Consider the following 19,627-nt stretch of genomic DNA (forward strand, 5'->3'; position numbering starts at 1 on the left):
TATATATATATATATATTTAAAATCCTTGATAAGAGCAAAGTAAATTTTCTGACATTCAAACCTTTTCTAGTTCACAAATCAGTCATCCTTGTCACAGATACTGAAATTCCTCAACTTGCCACACCAGGACAGTGGAAAAAGCAGGCGGTGTCTTTGTTGCTGACCAGGCTTTTGATCGCCAGAGAAAATTTACTTACCTTCAGATGAGTGAGCAGAAAAAGAAATAACACTCCCTTTGATTTAGTTAGAAAAATGCAGACATTTGGATTCAGTGCAAACATACAACACTTGGTTGTTTTCTAGATGCAACCCTCGATTAACCTGTCTTTTCCCAGCTCAAAGTCTATTGAAAAGCTGCGGATAGTTCTTTTTTGTTCTCGCCACAAAGAGCCATTGACTATATATTAAAATGATTGTTGAAAGGTAGAAGTATGGTATTTATAAGCAGAAAACCTCTGTGACTTAATCAATTAAGCTAAGCAATATTTGTACCATGTTTTAAACGATGTTTAGGCACCGACAAAAAAGGTCTCACAAAACTTTAAAATATATACGTGTTTGCATACGTATGTATACATACACTTATGTATGTGCACGCCTATATAAAACCGGCGAATTATTTATTTACTCGGTCGCCTGCATATTCATTAGGTCTAATTATTTTATAGTAACAAAAACACAAAAAAGCTCGCTAAGAGTCGAAATCCTTCAATTTCGACTTTGTTCAGCCCTTCACTTGGTTTATTCGCAACTAAATCTGAGTCCCTCAAATTCAGGGTGGCAAACAAAGAAACTTTAAACTCATCCTGTGAGCTGAAAGGCGCTGGGAAGCAATCCGCAGCTTCCAGGTACTGGGCGATCAGATAAGCAGCGACACTGCGCGAGCACTTCTCGCTTGAGAATTGCATAATTTCAGGAGCCATTAAAATGGCCATTGCCTAGAAAACAAACAAACAAGCAAACTACAACAAATAAACTTGGATGTGCTTTGAAGGAATGCTTCACTGCACTTTATCTGCAGATGCAGTTTGCCTGTGCTCAGTGCATGCAGCTCGCTTTCAAAGCAGATGCATTCTGTAATTTCCCTTGGATCTTGGGAGGCTTTACAGCTTTTCAGGATAATGATGGGCTGAATCTACACGTTCGCATTTATTCTGCAAAATCCACTCGGAGGAATTGCAGTAGTTTATAGCAACAGGTATACCTGCTCTATGTACGCGCCTCAGTGGGGCTGTGGTCTTTAGGCGGACGTTACATTATTCTCTGTATATGTTTCTAAAATTAAGCTGGGCAAAGGACAAAGTAGGCAGCATAAATGTGAAATCTTCAGGGTGATTGCATTAGGAGATCCTGAAAGTTAGGTAGTCCAGTGCTAGGCTGCCTCCAAGTGCGGTGAGGGACCCAGTGATCATTCCAGGTCCGTACAAAATATAGGAGAAGGCAGGCGAGAAGGTACTTTTAGGAAGCGTATCTAAATATACAGTGTAAGAGTGAATGTAAAAAAAAAAATGTTGTGGGTTGTAGAAGTTATCAAGTGGGATTTGCGGCGCGCTCTCTGCAGGAAACGAAAGCTGCTCCAGTTCAAAGCCACATGCACCAACGTGACATATAAGCCATTAAAATATCATCCTGACGGCTCATTTCTGCTTCATCATACATTCTCTAACTGCTTCCAGAAAGCAAGAAAAGAAGAAATGAAGGATGACCGCCTCGATGGAAGAGCCAAAGAGGTGGTGGGTTCTTACGGTGGGGGGGGAGGGTATTGTTTTTTCCTTCCTTCCTTCCTTCCTTCCTTCCTTCCTTCCTTCCTTCCTTCCTTCCTTCCTTCCTTCCTTCCTTCCTTCCTTCCTTCCTTCCTTCCTTCCTTCCTTCCTTCCTTCCTTCCTTCCTTCCTTCCTTCCTTCCTTCCTTCCTTCCTTCCTTCCTTCCTTCCTTCCTTCCTTCCTTCCTTCCTTCCTTCCTTCCTTCCTTCCTTCCTTCCTTCCTTCCTTTCTTTCTTTCTTTCTTTCTTTCTTTCTTTCTTTCTTTCTTTCTTTCTTTCTTTCTTTCTTTCTTTCTTTCTTTCTTTCTTTCTTTCTTTCTTTCTTTCTTCTCCCTCTCCCCCCCGCCTCCGTCCCAAATTTAATATTTGCCTGTTCAGAAATGAGGAGAAACCTTCAACAGGTCGAAGGGGTAAGTGCCTGGGAGGAGGGGGAACCTTGGCAGCCCGGGCACAAGGCTTTCCGCAGCGCCTTCCCCGACACCTTGGGCGATAGCTTCCTGCCCCCGGGGGGTGGAGGAAGGGGGGGCGGGACACGGGCAGGAGGAGGTTCGGTCACCCCGGGAGAGGAGGACAGCAGCCCCGCGGTGCCGAGGGGCAGTGCCTCGGCGCCCTCTCTCCCACGTGGGGCCGTCCCCCGGGGGCGGGCGGAAGGAGAAGCCCCCTGGAGCCGTAGAAGGGGGCATCGGCACCCTCCGGCGGCTGCACGCCCTCCCTCCCGCTCCCCCCCCGGCCCCGAGGGGGCGGCCCGGCCCGGCACACTGCGCAACGACGGGCGGCGGGGGGCCGCGGAGCGGGACGGGGGTGCTCCCTCCCGGCCCCAAGCGGGGTCTCGGCAGCCCCGACGGCGGGTGGCTCGGTGGCGAAGGGCAGGCGGCGGGGCCAGCAGGGTTCTGCGGCCACCCAGGAGGGACCGGTGGAGTCCGGGGTGCTGACAATAGCGAGCCCCATGGGGAGGCGTCCCGGGGGATGCGCACCCCGCCCAGTGCCTCGCCCACCGCTGTGCCCGGTGCCACGGGGACACGCCGGGGGAGCCGGCGCTCCGGCCCCGCTCTCCCTTCTATATAGGCGGCTGCAGGAGGGACTGAGCCCGGCCGGCCCCCTCCAACCCCCCCTACCTTCCCACCCTTCGCGGGCAGGGCCGGGGGAGCTGCCAAGGAGCTAGGCGCTGCTGCCAGCTTCCCTCAGCGCCCTCGGAGGGGCTGGGACCCTGGCTCCAAGGGCTGCCTGGGGTAGGGGAGAAGCCCCCACATCGCCACCCAGGGTGACCTCTGACCCAAGCCCGGCTTTGCGTGCCAGCCCCGTGCACCGGGGGTCTCCTCGCTTCATCAGGCACGGCCCCCAGCACCAGGCAGCGCGGCCGAAGGCGAGCAGTGCTGCTGTCCCCTCTCCGGGAGCCCGATCGTTGGGAAGGGATCAGGGCTTTCTCCACCCGGTGCCGAGGAATTTAATTTGTGCACCGAGGTCTCCCTCCTGCCCGTCACCCCGAGCAGCACAGGTTGCTTGCCCAGCCGGGCACACGCCACCTGCCTGCCGCCCGCTCCGCCCAAGTCGTGCACCCCGAGGCAGCGCCGCCGAGCCGGGTACCGGGGCTGCCCCGGGGGCTGCGCGCTCCCGGCCCCGCGCAGCCGGGGGGCCGCGCACCTCTGGCCGCTAGTCTGGGGAAGGGGGGCCGGGTCTCGCCTGCACCCGACCAAAGGCTGCTCCACGGGAGCCCCGAGCCCGCCGGTACCAGCTTGGGCCCTGCGGGGGTCCCGCACCCCGCACCAGAGTCCCCGGGCTCGGCCCGGCCGGGAGCCTGCGGAGCAGGACGGGGCCATCCTGCCCGGGCGCTGGGCACCCTCCGCGCCCCTGCTACACCAGAGGCACTCCGCAGATCACAGAGGCTGCAAGGTCGAGGCAGAGTTCTAGCCAATATTTACTCTCAAATTCACAACAATTTTGCCTTCTTTTTTGTCATCTGGTAGCCATTTGAAATATTAAATGCACCCTTTTTTTTTTTTTTTTTTTTTTTTTTTTTTTTTTTGTCCAGTTTCAACAAGTTTTTGGCGAACGCTTAGGAGCTGAGCACTCCTAACTCCTCCAGCCTTCCATCCTAGCCAATAAAGCACAAGTCCTGCAAAACTCTCGCTAGCAGGACACTGTTTGCTGCTCTGGCTTCATAAACTTGTGAGCATGAATGGAAGTCGACTAGTAAAAATAATTCCTAAGGGCTTCCTATAGTTCTTTTTATTTCGGCAGTAATTTTCATCACAGCGGTGAAAATATTGAGGGCATCAAATTATTTGTGATGGAGTATGCCTGTGATACTCTGATGAAGTTTCATAATTAATCTCATCAATTATTTGTGTTAGTATAGATTTTTATTTCCCAGCCCTGGAGTCACAATAATAATAGTAGCAACTGCAATAGTAGTAATAACGTCCTTAGGAAAAAAAAAAATGTATCAGATTCTCGTCTGCTTTTCTGTGGTGCAAAATACCTGAGAATTTCAATGGTATCTGCAAAAATTCCGACTCGGACATTGTATCAACCCCCCGATCTGCATTCGGGGATATTGCTGCCGCTCAAAGAGAGATGCGCCAAGTTTTGCCTGCAGCAGTGTCAGTGCTCTGCCTTGCAGAGTGCAAAGAGCAAGCTGAAAATTATAGGCAGGGAGAAGTGCTAGGGTGGTACTGTACTAATCCTTGCTGAGACAACAACTTGTGCTGGAGGCTCGCAGAGAGTCCAAAATTTAATTTCTAGAAGGAAGGATCTGTAAACAATATAGTCGAGTTGATAAAAAGCCGCCTCACAACAGCCTGCCAGAAGGTGAATGTCAGATCAAAGGAGAAATTGAAAATATGTCCTTTCATAATTTTTTTTCCCTTAATCAGCCATGGAAGCTTCATGACTCCGTAAAACATGTGCTGGTTTGCTGAGGAGTCAGCCTTCAGTTTCCTCTCGGAGCAAGCCTGTCTCTCCCCCACCCTCGCTGCTTAACAGTTGGATTCTTTTCTTTTCTTTTCTTTTCTTTTCTTTTCTTTTCTTTTCTTTTCTTTTCTTTTCTTTTCTTTTCTTTTCTTTTCTTTTCTTTTCTTTTCTTTTCTTTTCTTTTCTTTTCTTTTCTTTTCTTTTCTTTTCTTTTCTTTTCTTTTCCTTTCGAACCAACGATGCCCGAGCCATATAGCACCGTCCTCTTTTTACATCACACACACAAATGTTTTTGCTCTTAACTTTCCACCCCTCTTCCCAAACAGGAACAAAGTCAGGAAATGAGGCACAAGACTCCCGTTGTAATGAGGAAAAGAAAACGACATTACAGAAACATCCTGGAAAAGTCAAGTAAGTTAAAATATGTCCTTTTTTCAGTTCAAAGGAGACAATATTTTTTTCAGTTTAGTACTTGCATAAACACAAATCAGCGACACAACGCCCCACCAGCAGCTGCCTAATCCTGCTCAATGCCTACTCATTTGGAGGTTCTAGAATTAATATTTGACGACTCTCTCATTGAAACAACAACCCCTGACCCCATGTGATTGCACTGTCACATTATTCTATGACATATTCATCTTGAATTCATTTACGGACGATTTGATTGGAATGAGGTTTGACATGTATTGGATCCTATTAAAGAAGAAGACTTTGATCTTGTTGATGGGGTTTACATGATATGTATCATCTTTACCAGGGATACCAGGCTTCTCCAATGTGGTTTCTAAGTAGTTAGTGACTGACAGCTTCTCTGACAGGAATACCTTAATCTTGAGGTACTGAATGAAATATTCTATTTAAAATAAGCATGTGATTTGCCTGTCGTAGGGTAGCCCTAGGTTACAAAAAGTGAGAGACAAACCTAGGCACCAGCCCCTAGCTTGTCTGGTGGCTGAATTCCCCTTAGTCGGGAACCCTGAAATAAGTCCCCGTGAGCGGAGATGGGGTGAGGAAACAGAAACAAAGGAGGAGGATGATCCCATGCCAGTCGGTGCCCTTCTCTCCGAGGAGATGCTGAGCTTGCTGAGAGGCTCCCCGACCCACCTCCTCCTGGGCAGCAGTGCCTTCTGCCGGGGCTGCCAGAGGCTCGGGCTCCGCTCCTGCGCCCGGCCCCTGTGCCAGCCGCTGCCTCCCGCTCAAAGGCGACTTCGATGTTTACGGAACCGCGCAGGATGACTGCTCGGTCCTCTCTTTCTCTTCCTCTTTTTTTTTTTTTTTTTTTTTTTTTTGTGTGTGTGTGCTTTCTTTGAGTAGTAACTATTAGGATTTTCGTATTATTCCCTTCTTCTCGTCTGGAAGTTGAAACCTAATGAACCCCCCTGGAAGCTTCTGTATGGAGGTCTCAGGGTATCCCCTCCCAGCCCGGGGCACCGGCTGGAAAGTTGCCGGCAGCTCATCGGGGAGGGGAAGTGTTCGCTGAGGCAGGGCTGGGAGGGCACAGCCAGGGGACTGGAGGTCAGCTTTTGCTCTCGGCCACGCTTCCTGGGGCAGGATCCGGCCCTTGCGCTGAGCACCTCTCAGCGGGTTTTGGCCCCAATTCAAGGAGCACAAACACAAGCAGCTCCCACTTTCCTGGGACTTTTGTACCACTGGAAGCAAGCTCTGTCTCCAGCCAAGGTAGAAATATAGGTAAGCGCCTTGCTGCTTGGGTAGAAGTCTACCAAACACAAGGCAAATCGCTGTGGGTCAGTAAAGCAGCTCGGCGTAGCTGGGGTTGCGCCCAACCCCGGGGCTGTGCGGCTGCTTTTCTGTCCCCTAGGCCACGGCTGGTGCAGGTTGTATGGTAGGGGTGCGGGCAGGATGGATCCGAGGTGTGGGCAGGAGCTACAGGGCTGGGGCCAGTCGGAGCCCTGGGTCCCGCAGGGAAGGGGGAGAAAGCAGGAAAGGTGCCTGAGACTCATCTTACAGGAGGAAATCCGGGCGCTCATCCCTGCCACTTGTCACCTTTCTAAAGCAGACCCCCCAGCACAGGCGGGATTTGGGGCCGGGGGCTGCGATCGGGGTTACAGCTACTAGCAAAATTGTACTGGGCACCGAGCTGCCCATCTACACACGTTGATTTCCCCTGGGTCAGGCAGCAAAGAGAGCACCATGGTTCCTCTGAGTGTACACTAGCACCTGACCTGCCCTGGTGTCTGAGTAGCAGCTTTAGCTCAGGATGTTTTTGCTTTGCTATTTGAGCGTTCTTGCTTTCTGCCTGGAAAAGTTCAGCTCGTCCAGCTGAGGAGTCCCAGGGGAGTCCCGAAGGGGATGCCCTTACCGTAAGCAGGTGGGTTGGAAAAGAAACTTTAAAAAAGAAAATCTTGGCCCTGAACAGGTTGATGTTAACACATTTGAGAATGTACTGAGAGCCTGGCTTATCTGGTCCAATACGGCTCAGATCGCTGCCAACAAGCAGGAGACCTCGGTCACTCCTCGAGTGGCAGCCGGACGAGCTGGAGCTGCCAAAGGGCCGCGTAAACAGGCAGGCAACTTCTCCCAATGTCCTGCGAGCTAAGCTGCCTGCAGCCCGGCTGGCTTCGGCCCCGCTCCCCTCCTCTCGCCGTCTCCCCGCCTCCCCGCCACCAAGTGGCGGCCCCCGCCCGCCCCGCGCCCCTTCCCACGCGTGGAGCCCCCGCCGAGGAGGGCACCCAGCACCTTCATCTGCCGGGGAGGGACCCCCCGAACCGGGGGCTCGCTCCCTGTCCACAAACGGGAGTGGGAGGATGCCCGGAATGAGGGACGAGCCGAGAGCCATTAGTGTCTGGCGAGAAAGCATTGCAATATTTTCAGGGAGCGCAGGGTAAAAGCGGTAATAACATATATATATATATAACTTATAAACTGTTCCAGATGTTTCCTCCCTTGACTGGGAAGTGTCAGAATCGGTGGATAACAAGTATGTAGAGATGAAGGGTTTTAAGTAGGTAGGAGGAAAGCAGCTTTATTAGGAATGCATACTCTCAGTACACTTGTAAGTAACAGATTCATATTTACTAACGTTTGTCTCTTCCGTGCACTCCTGTTGAGATGGTCATGAATAGGACTGTCAAATCCATTCTGTAGAGCAAGTAGACTTGAAAGTTAAGTTATTGTGAGGATGGTGTGTGGTGTAAAATGCCTGCGTAAACATGTTATGTAAGGATAGAGAGCTAATTGCATCATTTACCACTTTTCATCATCTCCACTCAGAAAGATGTACATGAGGATGTATCTACAGCTAGCTACCTAAATATTAGCTTTGTGTTACAGGAAAAATAGGGTGAAAGCCAACCAGAGACAAAATACCTAACTGCAGCCAGCCACAGTATAAGGAACTGTGATAAAACGTCCCCTGTGCGATTATGTATGTCCTAGGCTTTAATCTTATGATTTCCTATCGTTTGCTCGTAGCTTCTGTTATGAGAGTAGGTGGGCTGAGAATGCCGGGCGTTTTCTTGCTTTGCTACTTGTCATAAAGCCGATCGATCGCCGATACTGTTAAAATTTTCTGGAAACCCAGACTTCTGGGCGGGGAGCTTCACCTGGTGTGTGTGAGAGGGAGCATCCCTTGGGAAGGTACCAGTAAGGTGGTGGACTCAAATGCTGGGAGTTTGTCCGACGGTTAGAGAACTAATTGCTGCTCTATTTTGTGCCACCCAGCGTTTATTGGTGGAGTCACCTCTATGTCAGGACCCAAGCTCTGGGGTAATGCTGTGGGCAGATATTTACAGTTTTGTTTTTCTTTCTCGAAGCGGAAGCCTTCTTTCTTCAGTCTTTTCCCAAGTTTCATTGTTTTTTATTTTTATTTTTATTTTTATTTTATTATTATTTTTTTTTAAATGTTCACAACCCCCTTCTTAAAAACTTAAGTAGGAACTTTCTTCTGGGAGGAAGCCCTAAGCTTTTCTAAACCTACAAGGCCTCCCCGTGAAGCCGCCTGAAGCCCCTACCCGCACTTTCATCATTAACAACGCAAATCCCACAGACCACTCTCGCTCCTCCAGGTGAGGAGCATCAGCAGCGAGGTGTTCACGAACGTATCGCGATGGTTTTTCCTCGAGCCAAAGATGGGGATATTACGTGGAAGTCCCCTGCAAGTGCTAGAGAGCGAGCCGAGAAGGGAGAGAGACTCCCTCTTCTGGGTTAAACCCTCCGATTCAGCCTGGGCATGCCGGTTTCTCGCATCGCCCCGGCAGCCAGCCCGCTAATAACCCTACAACCTGCCAGCAGCCGGCGGCGGGAGGTCCCCGAGCCCTTTGTGCAGTCCCGCGCCTGCCCCTCGCCGCCTGCCCTCGACCCCCGCCCGCCTGTTCGCGAGTGCCGTGGCCCTCCGGGGAGAGACCCGACGGGCAGGGCGCCCCCGGCCAACAAAGGCGGAGGCCGGGATACGAATGGGGAGCAGCCGGGGCGCTCCCTCCCGGCCTCCCCCCGCCCGCCGCGGCTTTGTTCCCCCGACGGAGGCAGCCCCGGGGGAACCGGGCCCATGTCCGATGGCGGGGAACGGAGGTAGCCCCCGGTTTCGACCCCAGCCCCGAGCAGGGCTGCGGCCCCGTGCCGTGCCGTGCTGCCGCCAGGGGCGGGGCGGGGCGGGGCAGGGCGGGGCGGGGCGGAGGGCGGGGGGGGCGGAGGGCGGGGGGGGGGGGGGGTGGGGAGGCCGGCGGAGACGCATGCTCAGTCCGCTTCCCGCCGCTCAGCCCCCCCATCCCGGGCCGGGCGCTAACTCTTTCGGTCGGCGGCGGGACTGTCATTGGTGACGTCACACAAGCGGCAGCCAATGGGAGGGCGCGGCGATTGTTTGCCCGCCGGGGCTGGCGCGGCGGCCCGGAGGCGGCGTGCGGCCGCCCGCGCCCTGTCCTGTTCCGTTCCGTTCCTCTCCGTCTCGTTCCGTCCCGCAACGCGTGGGGCTGCCCGGCCCCGAGAGGAGGCCGGGCTCCGCGGGGGGACCTCCCCGTCCCGCCACCGCCAAAAGCCGAGCCCCCGCCGCCCCCCCAGCGCAGCCCACCCGCTGGCAAAACCGCCGCCCGTGCGCCCCGCCGGCGGGGGCAGCGGGACGGGGAAACTTTTTTTTTTTTTTTTTTTTTTTTGAGGGGGGGAGAAAAAAAAGAGTTTTTTTTTTTTTTTTTTTTTTTATGTTTTCCCCCCCTTTCTCTCTCTCCTCCCCGCCATCAGGTGACTTTTTAGCGTTAGAAGCTAATGAGCATGGATGCTTTGGGGATCCCAGTGATGGACCCTACTGCATTCTCCCGGCGGAGCACGGCGCTGAGCTTAGTAGACTTGGCGGGGGCTCCTCACCCTCAGCACCACCACCGCCCCCCTCCGAGCATGCCGGCCTTCCCGGCCTTCGCCGGGCACCCCCACGCCACGGCGCCCACGCCGCCGGGGGAGCACGCCGCCGAGTCCCGCCTCGGGCCAGAACACATGGGGCACTGCCACCATCCTCCTCCTCAGCCTCCTCCACAGCATCGCCCCGCGGCCTTTAAGCTCGGCCCTGCCCCTCAGCCCCACCACCAGCTCCACCACCACCACCACCATCATCATCATCCTCATCATCCGGCAGGCCAAGCCCAGGTGGTCTCTAGTCAAACAGGAGCGTTTGGCCCGGCGCAGTCACCAGCAGTACCCTACCCCATCTCTCACACAGCCCAGCGTCTGGCAGCAGGTAGGGACTTTTTCATATGCAGAGACTTGCCGGCCCCACTCATGCCAGGGCTGACCGAGCAGCACCCCGCTGCAAGTTCTCACCACGGACTGTTTGTCTCAACAACAGGTAGCTATCCCGGACACCATGGTCACCACCAGCACCACCACTCAGAAGCTGGGAATCCCTCTCTGTTCACAGGACTCCATGAGCAGCCTCCCCATGCAGCTCCAGGTGGCCATCTAAACGGACAGATAAGACTGGGGTTACCTGGAGAAATGTACACCAGGTCTGAACATTTCACTCAAGTACCAGGCTCCAGGACAGATCCTTTTGCTGCTTCTTCGCTTCATAGCTACGGTGGCATGAATCTGAACGTGAACCTGGCTCCACACCACGGCCCGGGGGCCTTCTTTCGTTACATGAGGCAGCCCATCAAACAAGAACTCATCTGTAAGTGGATTGAGTTGGACCATACTCCCAAAAAATTATGCTCGAAAACTTTCAGCACAATGCACGAGCTGGTGACTCATGTCACCGTGGAGCACGTTGGAGGACCCGAGCAGTCCAATCACATATGTTTCTGGGAAGAGTGTCCAAGAGAAGGGAAGCCTTTCAAGGCCAAATACAAACTTGTAAATCACATCAGAGTCCACACAGGTGAAAAACCTTTCCCCTGCCCTTTCCCAGGCTGTGGCAAAGTGTTTGCCAGATCAGAGAATCTCAAAATACACAAAAGAACTCATACAGGTCAGTATGTAAAACTCTCTTTACTCTCTCTGTGTGTTATTCAGCATACAGTTTTGCTTTATTTTGTTTTAATGTATCCTTTGCGTTGTTATTGAATGCATGCCAAGTACTTGTGGAAAATAAATTCTCAGATTTGTTTGCTTCTTTACCGTTTGGAAGGAGGGGGGAGAAATAAAAAAAAAAAAAAAAAGTGGGGTGGGGGGGAGGTGAGCGAGAACAAATCTCAGAATTATTGAATTCTTGTCCATATTTTTGCTGCTTGTGCGGAGAGTGCTGTACCGTGTATGTGGGTAGATCTGTGAAAATACCGAGTGATATAGCTACAATTTCTGTTTCTTCACGCAGGCGAGGATTTTTTTTTTTCAGTTTAAAGTGGTTGGGGAAAAAAATGAAATCATTGTGTAAGCTCACAAATTAAATGTGAACAATAGGAGTTACAACTTGTCTAGTCAGTTTTGACTGATGTCGCTGAGATGTTGCTGCTCTAACATTGTGAGAATAACACAGCTGCGACCTTTTCGTTCAACAGTTTTGTTTTGGTCAGAGGAGGTTTCAAATGTTTGATCTGAATAACACTGACATTTTTAATGAGCATCGCCAGCCGGGGACTCCGTGCATTCGCAGATACGGAGAGTTGCAAGTTCTGATTCTCGGGAGGGAAAAAGAGGAGAAGAAAACCCGGTATTGTTTCGGCCTGTACGTTTTGAAATGTCATTTGCAGATATGTGAAGTGAAATTGGGACATGTGTCAGAAATGTCTGGTAGTCTAGCTAAGAGAAAATAAAATAAATCGCTGGACGATCTCGCAAAACTATGTTTGAACTCTTCCGGGCAGGAAAGCATTTATAATTAATGAAATAATGAAATTACACGTAGAAAGTTTTCACACTTCCAGAAGCAGCTTGTGAAGTTGTATTAATTAGTTTAGCAGACGGTGTTTGTAGTCTGTAGCGCTGGCTTTTTTTTTTTTTTTTTTTTTTTTTAATCTGAGGAAGAAGATAAATAAGTCCCTTTTGGAAAATGTAATCTGTTCCAGAGTAGGGTTTTCCACCTCCCACCCCCTCCTGTACAGCCTTATGCACTGCGAGGGGAACTACATAATCCTATTGTAAGATCTGCTTACAGCCAAACGATTTTTTTCGCCCTCCAGTTCATAAAACTCCCCTTCCCCCATGCTCGGTGCGGTTTGACCTTCGAGGAGTTTCATTTTTATGCTATAACTCGACGTGGTATAATATGCATGACATATATACTAATTTCGTATCGCTATCGTCTAAGCATAGCACAGAGATTTTACAACAAGCATCACTCGTCACCTAATTATTTTTCCATCGCTCTGTGAGTAGCTGATCTGTGCGGAGGGGGGGGCAACAGCGAAGTTGGGTTCCTCTGCTGGCTTCTCGGCTCCCTTTTCGAGAAGAAAGGAGTATCCCCGGGTCACATAATTTGTATCCGAGCCATCTCCTAGGCGGATCAGAACAGGTACAGCCGTTAACCGGGAGAGCTCATCCCTTAATGACAGTGTTTTTCTTAAGTAAACAAACTTTTACTGCTCTTTAACGGCCTCACTGTTTGAAGTCTCTGAAGCAGAAAATGGTGAAATTCTTGGGGAAAGTGACCTACATCGGAGAGGCAGGTTCAGGGCAAACCCGAGATCGGAGCCTTGCGTTTATTAAACATAATTCCGTGCGTCTGTACTTTTCACTTTAACTTTCCCGGTGATTAATTGCTGTATTGTGAAAACTCCTGCAGGGCCTTTATGGTTCCACCGTTTCTATTAAACACCCAGAAGTTGTCAAAAGCGAAATGTTTCTGAAACCCTAATAGAACTCGCTACAAATTATTCATGAAGACAGTCCTAGATTCAACAGGAAAATTATTGCCTCCTCAAATATTCATGACTTCGGATTTCTCCCAGGCCGGGGAGCAGGCGAAAGACTTGCAGACGACGGCCGAGCTCTCCCCGCTCGGGGCTGTCCCCGAAGCCGGCAGCGGGCTGGGGGGCGCGACCGCCCCCCCCCCCCCCCCCCTTGCGCCTTTCCAGCGGGGCCGGGAACAATGGGGCGAGGCGGGGGCCGCAGCCCTCCCCCTCCAGGCCGCCCCCCGCGCCTCGCCCGCAGCCCCGGGGCCGCCACAGCCGGCCTCCCACCTCCCGGAGAAGTTGGTAAATACCTTAATACACTCCCGGAGCCGGGGGATTATGCCCCAGTTTCGCAGTCGAATTGCACCGACCGCTTTGGCACCAGCTACAAGTGTGGGGTTAAAATGGCGGGGTTGGGCTCCTGCGCTCCTTCCATCGCCCGGGGAACTTTCTGCGTGGCTGCATCGCCGCACCTCGGTGCCCGGGCTTTAACGTGGCCTCTCCCTCGCGGGTAGGGATTTCCACGTAAGAAAAAGCCTCTCTCGCGAAACTTGAAAAAGCCTCTCTCGCGTACTTGCAAACGGCTCGGCTGGCTCCTCTTTAGCGAGGCGTTCCGAGAATGCAGAGCAGGCGGCTGCGAAAACGTTGCCCTCTTCCCCGTCGCTATCTGAGCGCACGGAGGGGCTTTTCGGAGGCTCTCTCACGGGGTTAAGCCAAGTTTCACATTTTTCAACTCAGGAGAAAGGAGAACGCGCCGCAGCCCGCTTTTACCTGAATGCAACTCACTTTGCACAGCCGGAGTGCTTATGAGGATGGCTTTCCCTGGGGTCTCCTAACTTACTGCTTGCTTGTACTACACTAATATCCTTGATTTGTTGTCTCAACTTAGATGCTGAAGGTCAAATTGTTTCCTTACGTGGAGCTGTAATTAGATTATATTTGTGATTGTGCCTATGCATATACACCAGTGTATAGGGACAGTATTTGGTTACAACTCGTATCATTTTCTAAGAGACCTTGTTTTTAACCTCTCCCCCCCTTCTCTCTGATGCCAGGTGTTTACCAATCCTCTGTGCAAATGTTAGCGGTGCACGGTGTGAGAGATCGGCATTGATTATTACAGTGGAAAGGACATACTTTAAAGGCGAAGCCATGAGCTTTTTCCCACCCACCTTGCATAAAATGCATTCATGTGAAATATTTGGAATGCCTTCCTTTATGTGTCCGTGTTCAGAGCCGAGCGAGAGGTGGGCTGCGTCCCTCCAAAATTTAATCGTGACGATCGGGGGTGGGGGAGGGGGGGCAACAAATTAGAACACAAAAACTCGAAGCTTTTATACATGTTCAAAGACCTTTCCACCATATACGCCATGATGGTGAGCACAGTGGCTTTGTTTGCTCTTCACCTTTAAGGTTCGGCTGTATATTTTGTGGTGTCCTCTGCTCCCCGATACTTTTGGGCTTTGGATGGATGAGAAGTTTATTTTCACACTCGGATGCTGCAGGATCTGCGTGCTCCTTGGCAAGCAAGCTGTTGCAGTTTGCTGTTATCAGGGACAATAACGTACTCATCACTGCATCCTGAAGCTGTCTGTGGCACGTTTCCTTGAAAGCCTCCTCTATATCGTGTACCATGCCCTGTCCACGCCATCCGAGGTTAAACTCGCACACGACTCTGGCAACACGATTATATTTCTATTATGCTTAACGTCACCTATCATATTACCCGACAAATTAATCCCGATTGCAATTCCTTCCATGACTGAATAGGTTCAAATGAAAAGAGCATCCTGCTCCCCCGACAGAACCGTGCACTGGCCTAGTCATCCTCCAGCCGAATCCCTACAGTTTTGCCCCCTACCATCGCTGTCTTTTAGCAACATTTGGGGCTTTAACGCATGGCATCAGCAAGTCGGGCAGCGGGGAAGACCAGGGGGATGCAGGTCTTCCCCGGGATTGTAATTAGCGTGAGAGAAGAGTGAAGGAGATGCGATCTAGCGAGGTGGTGTATGTATGTTTCCATCTACACCTCCGGGAGTGTGAGAAATGTATTTAACGTAGAAACGTTCCCAGGGATAAGTCACTGACCGCTCCTTCTGCGTGACACTAGAGCCCGCAGGGACGGCGCTCATTGTTTACCTGGACAGAGCACTTGGCCTCTAAGTTTTCCTTATCTCGGGGCTTTGTCTTTTTCACAAAACCCCACGTCGACACGGAGGGCAGGAGAAGGAGTGGCTTGGAGCTGGCCGGGCAGGGAGCTCCCGCGGCGGAGCCAGCGGCGCACCCGGGAGGGCTGGGGGCGGCGGCCGGGGCAGCTCGGCGGGGATGGGCCGGGGGGGAGCAGCCCCGGGGGGAAGCCGTGCCTAGGGCCAGAGAGAGGGAAGGCAGGGTCAGGGGTGCCCCGCAGCCCCCTTACTAACGGCTGTGCTCGCCCGTTGCCTCCTGCAGGGGAGAAGCCGTTCAAATGCGAATTCGAGGGCTGCGACAGACGCTTTGCCAACAGCAGTGACAGGAAGAAGCACTCGCACGTCCACACCAGCGACAAACCCTACAACTGCAAAGTGAGAGGCTGTGACAAGTCCTACACCCACCCCAGCTCCCTGAGAAAACACATGAAAGTGCACTGCAAATCCCCTCCTCCGAGCTCCGGCTACGAGTCCTCCACGCCCTCCTTGGTGTCCCCCTCCTCGGACTCCGGCCGGGAACCCCCCGCCTCGTGTTCCCACGCAGAGCCCTCCGCGCCCGCGCTGCCCGCCGCCAACCTGAGTGAATGGTACGTGTGTCAGGGCGCGGGGCCCCGTGGCCCTCCCGGCCCTCCCGGGCCCTTCGCTGCCCCCCCGCCGTCGCGCCCCGACGGGCAGCCCCGACCCTGCTGCTAGGGCCGGAAGGCGGCGGAGGGCGGTCCCGGCGGGCAGGGGACAGGGAGCGCGGCTGCGGGGCACGGGGAGACCGAGCGGGAGAGGAGGAGAGGAGCCGCGGCGGGAGTTCGTCCCTGGGGAGGCAGAGACCTGAGCCCCGGCTTCCGTGCCCCGGAGGGCTGCTGCCTCCTTCCCCCCTCCGCCCCACAAGCCCCGCCTCTGACCACCTCGCTCCAGTTTGTTTACAAGTCCCCAGAGTTCCTTCCCTTCCCTTCCCTTCCCTTCCCTTCCCTTCCCTTCCCTTCCCTTCCCTTCCCTTCCCTTCCCTTCCCTTCCCTTCCCTTCCCTTCCCTTCCCTTCCCTTCCCTTCCCTTCCCTTCCCTTCCCTTCCCTTCCCTTCCCTTCCCTTCCCTTCCCTTCCCTTCCCTTCCCTTCCCTTCCCTTCCCTTCCCTTCCCTTCCCTTCCCTTCCCTTCCCTTCCCTTCCCTTCCCTTCCCCTTCCCCTTCCCCTTCCCCTTCCCCTTCCCCTTCCCCTTCCCCTTCCCCTTCCCCTTCCCCTTCCCCTTCCCCTTCCCCTTCCCCTTCCCCTTCCCCTTCCCCTTCCCCTTCCCCTTCCCCTTCCCCTTCCCCTTCCCCTTCCCCTTCCCCTTCCCCTTCCCCTTCCCCCCCCAAAAAACAAAGCAGTTTCACACACATTTGTAGCTGTACAGACTTCCTCTTGTCAACAGTATGTCGTGCTGGAGTGTTCTGTTTGCCCACTATTTTCTGTGTGTGTTTTTTTTAAAGAAATATATATAAATAAGCTATTATTTGTTACCAAGTTGTACAAAATGGATCCATTAAATTTTTTGATTAATTAACTCGCTCGATGGACGTTTCTGTAAAGCATCCCCCCACTTCTCCCTCTTGCAGCATAGAACTATATATATATATACACACACACACATATATATATAATTTACCCGCCGGCAGTAGCTAATCGAGGCAGCCCGGGGGTAGCAATGCCCCCGCAAGCCGGCCCGGTGACGTCACGGCGGGGGGGGGAGGCTAGGGCCGGGCGACCCCCGGCAGAGCGGGGGCCTGGGGCCGCTGCTCCACGGCCCTGCGAAAATAAAGCCAGGGATAGATCCTCGTAGCGAGCAGCACCGCGGCTTTGGCAGGCTTGTCGTGCCCCAGGACCCTACACAAACATGCCGGGGTGGCTCCTCTGGACGAGAGAGAGAAAGAAAGGGAGAAAAAAATCACAAAACCCTCCGGTGGGGTAGCTATAAACTGCCGAATGGTGCTGTTTTAATTAATTTAATGACGTTTAAGAATAGCAGATAAGCAAATAAATAGCCGGGGCTGCTGGAGGAGGTTTCCACGGCTCGCTCCGTGCAGGCAGAAGGCTGCTGGAGCCGCTTCCCCTCTCCCCTTGTGCACCACCTCTGCGCTCAGGTGATGGGCTGCCGTGTGTGCAAGCGCTCGTGCACACAGATATACAGATGTGCGTATTCGCATCCAGAAATGTAAAAGCTGGAGGAAAATAAACAGCCGGTCAGTGGCACAAACACCCCCGCAGAGAGCTCATCCCCCCTGCTGCAGCTTAATTTTCCTCCCGGCGCACTAACTCGGGGTCCCCTGCCTCACGCGCACGAAGTGCTCAACTTTTGGGGGTTTTACGCCCCGTTGATTCCTCTCGAGTGGTAGCATCGGTGTGTCCGTGCCGGGAGGGGCACGCAGCGACTCACCCAGTCGAGAGAAATGCGAGAGGAGCCCAAACTGGGGGGCGATTGCTGCCCTCTGGCCCTGCAGCCCCTGAAACTTGGGCTGTTGAAATGAAAAGGTAGGAGAGGCAGCTGCGGGCAGGGAGGATGTTTCCATCTTGTCCTGAGATCTGTTTATTTCTTTATTTCACTTTTTGCACAAGTGTTTGGATGTGCGGGCTAATCACCTTTAATTTTTCATTTGCTTGTTACAGATGTCTACCCCGTTGCTCTCAAGGTAATCTAGACAGACACAGCTGAAAGCCTGAATCTTATGCCTTAGACATCAAAGAAAGCTCGCACAAAGAAGTATTTCTTCACAACGGTGAATCTTCATGGTAAGTTAGGATTTCTATGGCAATAGGCAAGTCATACTTAAATAGTGAAAGGCGAAGTCTGGAGCCCGTCCAGTCTTTTCATTAAGGACATAATATTTACGTCTAAGAGGCCCTTTTTCTTGTGTATACAAGTATATATTTTTGTTTGACGTGAACTAAATCATTTTCATTTAATTTCCGGTAAACAAAACCCACGCGAACAGGGCACTTGTTCCAGATCATAATAAAAATGGATAAGAATGTCAGGAAGAAAAGGCCTGCTTGAACCGTCGTCTCAGCTCACTTTTGTTTCTGCTTTCTGCCGGGATCAGAGAATGCTTTTGGGATTTGAGGGCGAGTTTCTAAAGGCAAGGAAATGGTTTTTAAGGGGGAAAAGAAAAGGAGAAAGGTCTAATCAAGCTCGGGTTGTTCAAAGGGCCTGATTTTGGGGTTGAAAGTGTGAGTTTTATGGTGCATCAGCATGCTACGTTAGGATCGCTATGGTAATGAGGAGAGCAATAGCAAGCGGCCTTCAAAGGAGGCACACTCCATTTGAGACAGTCTATTAAGATACATTTGCACTGACCTTTGGTTTCATGCTAGCTTAATACACTCAATCTGCCCCTCGCTACGGACATCCTTCCTCCACCCCCGGCCTTTCGGCAGGGATGCGGCCCGCTCGGCTTCGCCCTCACCCCGAGGCAGGCTCTGCAGCCTCCGGCCCAGGCCGAAGGGAGGCTGCGGCCTCCGACCTCACTCGCCGGCAGCCCCCGGCCAAAAAAAACGGCCCCGGAGCCCCCGGCGCCGCACCCCTCGGCCCCGGTCCTCTCGAAGGGAGGTAGGACAGGAAGCGGAGCCCCTCCGGGCCGCCCCCGACCCCCCGAAGACCTCGGGCCTCGGCAGCCGCCCTGGCACCCCCGGAGAGCCGGGCAGCCTCCGCGGGGCGCGAAACTTGACACCGAGCCGGCCGGGGACATGGGCACTGGACCATGGGCCCGGGAAAGTTAGAAGTCCATGTTCCAGTAATTGTCTTGTTGTTTATTTTATCCAAGTACCCCAGTGAATAGGGGAAAAATAAACACGATGAAAAAAATTTCAAACAGTTGAGTCGTCTTTAGTGCCAGCCCTTGTGGTTGAATAAAAAGGATGGTCCAATTTCTATTGAGCTGAGAAATCTTTGAAGTGGGAGTTATTATCTGAGACATTCCTGCTCGTCGTCCTAACAACGCTGATGAAACGTAAAAGGTTCTTTGTCAGCGATTTGTTCTCCTCTCTGTCAAACTCACCCTGCCCCTTAGCTTTAAACCGTTTCTAAAGAGATAAAATCAAACTTTTAAAGATAACTTTAGGGGCCCAGAGGGTGCAGAAAATACTAAACTATCGAATGCTGTGTATAGACATACATCTGGATATATGTGTCCGTGTCTGCGTGAAACTGTCTGTGTACAGATGTCCATAGATGTCTGTATGACCTTACTGCTCAAAAGCTGAAATGATGTCCATTTTTGCATTTTATCCTCTGAACTTTTCTGTCTAATAAATTATTCCTACACATATGCTGCACAGAATGCAGCTCTTGGGGAGGAAGAACTGTTGAGTTTCATTGCCACCAGAATGTGACCAACAAACGTTTTCTTTCCAGTAGAATGAAAGCAACAGCACACACATAAGAGTAAAGGCTTTGATCGTTTTAACAGTCCGAATACCTATTAAGCGTGTATATACTGCAATGTATCGAAGTTGTTAACGCATTCAAAGCGA

The 19,627-nt window shown here is 52.3% G+C and overlaps 1 protein-coding gene across 4 annotated transcripts; it reads left to right on the plus strand.

Moving 5' to 3' along the window:
• Window positions 1–1,659: 1,659 nt before the first annotated feature.
• Window positions 1,660–18,583, plus strand: ZIC4 (Zic family member 4; the record flags this gene model as incomplete). 4 transcript variants are annotated; one of them, XM_084529772.1, is made up of 5 exons in its annotated part: window positions 1,660–1,731; window positions 5,000–5,084; window positions 10,465–11,085; window positions 15,395–15,719; window positions 17,765–18,583. In XM_084529772.1, coding segments are annotated over 5 exons (1,068 nt in total). In that variant the 3' UTR covers window positions 17,766–18,583. The 4 variants fall into 4 exon arrangements, with proteins under 4 accessions (XP_084385898.1, XP_084385897.1, XP_084385899.1 ...); XM_084529771.1 differs by having other exon boundaries at window positions 1,668–1,734; XM_084529773.1 differs by lacking the exon at window positions 1,660–1,731 and adding an exon at window positions 2,116–2,173.
• Window positions 18,584–19,627: the final 1,044 nt, after the last annotated feature.

The sequence above is a fragment of the Aythya ferina genome (genome assembly GCF_964211825.1).
Source record: "Aythya ferina genome assembly, chromosome: 9".
Lineage (NCBI taxonomy): Eukaryota > Metazoa > Chordata > Aves > Anseriformes > Anatidae > Aythya > Aythya ferina.